At 43.5% G+C, this 5,000-nt stretch overlaps 1 protein-coding gene across 1 annotated transcript in view; it reads left to right on the top strand.

The window, feature by feature from the left end:
- Positions 1-5,000, top strand: part of LOC138016236 (uncharacterized) — a 150,053-nt gene that overhangs the window by 97,789 nt on the left and 47,264 nt on the right. Inside the window, exons 89-90 of the mRNA XM_068863406.1 lie at positions 4,102-4,224; positions 4,765-4,884. Coding sequence (XP_068719507.1) covers positions 4,102-4,224; positions 4,765-4,884 — 243 coding nt within the window. The remainder of the gene's footprint in view (positions 1-4,101; positions 4,225-4,764; positions 4,885-5,000) is intronic.

Below are 5,000 nucleotides of genomic sequence, written 5' to 3' on the forward strand. Positions count from 1 at the left end.
ATTTACGCTTGGCCATAAGGAATAGTTCTCTTATGCCTGATACCCACCTCATCCAGGAATTTCCCCATCTCATGGCTTACACTCCGCGGTGTCTCAGGGATGCCTTAACGGGAGAGATGCTTCTCAAGGTACTTGATGTTGGTACTGCTAGATGTGTTCCGTACTACATCCACCTCTATCCATCTACTGTAATAATCAACAGTGACGAGAAGGCTTTCTCCGGTTGGTAGCGGACCCATCAGGTCTATTGCAAGGTCTCTCCGTGGCTTGGAGGGGATGGTTGTTGTTTTAACCAGCGGTGTAGTGATAACAGAAGTCACAGCCTGACATCTAAGGCACATCTTGCAGTGTCTTTCCACCACAGAATTCATGTTTTGCAACCATACTTTACTTCGGAGACGATCTTTTTGTCTTCACAATCCCGCGATCACGCAGGCGCAATGGCACAAAGATCCGTACATTACTCATAACCAGTGTTCCAATCACTGTACTTTCATCAGATAGCAACTTGTAGGAATTTGGGGCAGTGGACCAGTCCCCTGGCTTCCAACACTTGCGGATGGTTGTGAGTTCCTCGTCCTCAGTGGAAGCTCACTCTATCTCTCTAGTTGTCAACGTACGTGGGGTTGCACTGATTGCCAACATTCTCATGCATTCTTCGAATTCACTTATTAGACTGTGATGAAGTGGGTATCTTCGTCAAACGACTTAGACACTCAGCAATATTCTGGCCTGAGGGTACATGTCGCACGGTGTACTTGAAAGGCATTAAACACAGTACCCATCTCTCAACCCTGGCCGATGGTTTGGACTTTGGTCCATAAATAACCTCCAAATTAAAGCTTTACAGTAACAAGCTGAAATGACTCTAGCCCTCATATATAAAGACTGAACCTCTCACAACCCCAAACAACTGCCAATGCATCTTTTTTCTGTTTGGCTGTAGCGACGCTCAACCTCGCTTAAGCTACGGCTGGAAAATGCAATGCTCTCTTCACTCCCTGATGCCTCCACCGATTGCCTCTTTAATGCTTCAAACGCTTTGTTTTCCTCCTTGCCCCACTTTCATTTGGTTTCCTGTCGTGTCAACGTCCGTAGTGGTTCTGCTGTGAAAGCTCCTCAGCTCGGCAACTTTAGTGTGGGGCTCTGTTTCACGAACAGCTGACCTTTTCCATTGTTGGCCCCACACCATGCTTTTTTAAAAGCAGTCCAATGAAGACAATTTGGCACATTCCAATCTTGCACTTATCCTTGTTGAGGGTCACGTTCCTCTCTTGCAAACGGTGTAGCAATGTGATAAGATTTCTTTCGTTTTCCCGTGAACAACAATGGTATCTTCCATATTGGTGGCTCCAGGGCAGTCAGCAATCGTCTGCCGTACAATGTTCTGATACTGTTCAGGAGCACTGTTCACACCAAAACGCAGCCTCTTGTAACGAAACAGTGAATCACCAGCTGAAAATATTGTGATATCCCTGATTAAAACCCATTTTCATGTCTAGCTTGGAGAAAACTGCATGTGCTTCCATTCATTTCTTCCAACACCTCGTCCACTATGGGTATGGGTAATTTCTCCTTGTGAATTGTCTCATTTGCGCGCGTCATATCAACACATATCCGCACTTCATCTTTGTTTGGCTTGGGAACAAATACAGCAGGGCTGACCCAGGTTGTTGGGCCTGACACTTTCTCGATAATGTCAAGATCAAGTAACTCTTCAATCTTCTGCTGGACTTTATCTTTTAATGGGTAGGGTACCCCGTTCGGGTTTTGTGCTGCTGGTATAACTTTGCGATCAATATGCAGCTGAAGTTGGTAACCAGTCAGCTTGCCCACTCCAGAGAACACCTTTGGAAAACGGTCCGCAATACTTTCAATGTCACTGTGAACTAAATAGACTGTTGTCGTACATGCTAGTTCTGGTCCAACTTTGAGCACTTGTAGGCACTTAATAGCTGAGCAACCTAGTAGACACCGTCCTTCTCCCTGCGTAACAAGAACAGTCTGCCCATGACATTCTATAGTAGCCTCGAATTTGCCAACGACCGGAAAACACCCATTTCCATGGACACGGGGATTCCTCTCTTGCTCTTAGGCCACTTCTCACAAGGATGTGAAACCGCCGCTCACCAAGTACAGTAAAGTGCGCCCCAGAATCAACAAGCATCTTAGTAGAGGTACCATTGATCTTCACTGCTACAATGTTATTACATGTTGCTTCCCCACCGAAGTTTACTGTGCAGGCGAAAAGTTCCTCTCCGCTATCATATTCCACTTAATTGAATTGCTGTCTGGGCCTTAGCGGTGGTTTGCATCTAGCATTACTTTTTCGCTGACTGTTACTCCCACTTACTCTCCCACCACTCTTACTCTGCTTTCCATCCGCCTCATGCCTACAACGTATTGCCCACGTATTGCACACGTCTTACCCCTCGCAGGACACACCTTGTCACGCAAAAAATGCCCGGGCCTCCCACATGCATAGCACTTGTGTGTGCCTTGCCCGCCTGATGTTTCTTTCCTTTCTCTGTGCTGGGCCACATTTACGCTCGAATTTCCTTCCCCTCTAGCAATTACGCTTGCTTGACGTCGTGCCGTTTCCCATGCTGCTGCTGCAAGCTGTATGTTTGTCACCTCGAATGACTTGGCCCGTAATTCTTGGGACGATACTTTCTCAAGCAACTGGTCTCTCACTGCGAAGTCGAGTTCCTCATCTCCATAGCCGCAATGCCTTGCTTGTTTCCTAAGTCGAAGGACGAACGAGTCCACATCTTCGCCAGGTTTTTGGTGTAACTGACGCAGAACTTGTCTTTCATAGGCGGCGTTCTTCTAAACATGAAAACGAGCATTCAAAGCTCGTACAGCTTGTTGATAAACATCATCCTCTTGGCCTTCAGGAAGGGGAACGATTACCAAGTTTTCGAAGATCTCTTGCATTGAGTACCGGCCCGATAAAGCTCTGTCGCGGGGGTTTGCAAATTTACTTTCCCTTCGGCAAAGTATGTGAACCCTTAAAGCCAAACACGCCATCATTCGCTCAACTCCAACTTCGGCCCCGAAATATCCATTGGTGGAATAGGATGTACCGCCATAATACTAGAAAATAACTTTTTCTACATCCTTGTCGCCAATGTAATGTCTGTACTCCAGACTGTTCCACGATGCGAACGGATTACACTCCAGAAAACACATTCACGTTTTCAGTCCGCCATCTTAACTTTATTCACTACCCAGAATACACTACAGGCACGGGTTACACAGACAACCCACAGAACAATGGGGAGCTTAAGATTTTAGGACGGCGACGGCAACAACAACGCCGCAAAACAATGATCTCATTGGTTAAAAGAGCATAAATCGTGCCGCACGTGCAGCACGGATTTTAGGACGGATTTTTGCGGTACTCTGCGTAAGGACGACGTAAAAATTACCAAATTTGAGGTGTTGACGACAACGCGAGCATGCAACAGAGAATCTTTCATTCTCTATTTTCACTTAGTAACTGCTCGCACCAATTTATTTTTAGGATACTTCGCCCAAATTGTAAGAAGTGAATGAGATAGAATAACCGCGAAAGAATTATGATAAAGCAAAGTGATATTTCGAGGTGACGTTTTCGTTGAAGTCGCCGTCGCAGATCTTAAGGTCCCTAATAACTACAGACTCACCCTGTTTTTACCGCAATATTCAACGTCAAAGAAAATGTTTCAGAACGTAACCAAGATCGTGACCCAAAGAAAGAGCAAGCGTTATTTATAACATTCTCGTAAACTGATTGGTTTATTACCAAAATGAGCGTTTCTGATTGGCTATTACAATTGCGTGAGAAGTTGACGCGGGCCGCGTTGTCTAGACTCTTATCGACAACACCAAATTAGCCAATCAGATTGTGAGATTACAAGCTATTCTAAAATTTTGTATTGCTGGCTTGATTAGTCAGAGGTGCACCTTTTACCTGCTGATACACTCAAAAGCGTTATTCGTGATTGTTAGCACATGTTTTGCTTCTGGTATAGTTCTTGAATGATGAAACTTCTTTTAGAAAGAGAAAATTGTCTAGTGAAAAGACCTCTTACAGACTTTAGTTCTGTTTCCTTTCAGACATTGACGAGTGTACCAAGAATGGAAGCCCGTGTGACGAAAATGCGGAGTGTTTCAACAGCGATGGATCGTACGCTTGTATTTGCAAAGATGGCTTCACGGGAAATGGCACAGTTTGCCTTGGTAAAGTAAACATTGCAATTTTGTTGAGTTTGCTACTTCGTTCTTTTCTTTACCTAAAGGCTGTTACGTGGTATACACCGACTAATAATGTGCAAGTTATATATTTGAAATGTGAAAATAATCATGTTCAGTTGTGAGATCATCATCATATCTTGATTCTGTTTGGCCTTATACTGGCGAAATAGGAAAATTTAGTCCGCTCCTTGATGTTATGTGATGTAGCGTGGAAACGTCGTCTGAAACGTTTTGTAATTTTGGTCACGTTTTACAGCTTTAAATTGAAGGATATCTTAGGATGCAACAAAATGCTGTGAAAAACTACTTCCTTCAATGTTCTTGTTTCTTTTATATATGTTTTACAATAGTGAATGTCTTCTAGTACGAAAAAATAAGCGCTTTTTGTGCTTTTCGTCGTAGAAAGCAATCGCTTTGCGAAGTTGAACTTGAACAGTTCAATTTGCACTGATCTAGAGTCTAAGGAGCATTACAAATGCTTTATCGAAGCGTAATATTATTTTGTTTTTTTTATTTCCTCGACAGATATCGACGAGTGTCTAATCAATGACATTTGCGATGAAAACGCGGACTGCATCAACAGCAATGGATCTTTCTCGTGTACTTGTAAACAGGGATTCACAGAAAATGAGTCTACTTGTGTTGGTAAGTGCCTCTTTTTTTGTTTTCAAACAAAAACTGTACTGTACGATTACCATCTGCATAGAATTTTCGTTTAAATTACTTTGTTCCTGGTGAAGAAACGAAATTTCATTTTGACA

The sequence above is a fragment of the Montipora capricornis genome, chromosome 1 (assembly GCF_036669925.1).
Source record: "Montipora capricornis isolate CH-2021 chromosome 1, ASM3666992v2, whole genome shotgun sequence".
Lineage (NCBI taxonomy): Eukaryota > Metazoa > Cnidaria > Anthozoa > Scleractinia > Acroporidae > Montipora > Montipora capricornis.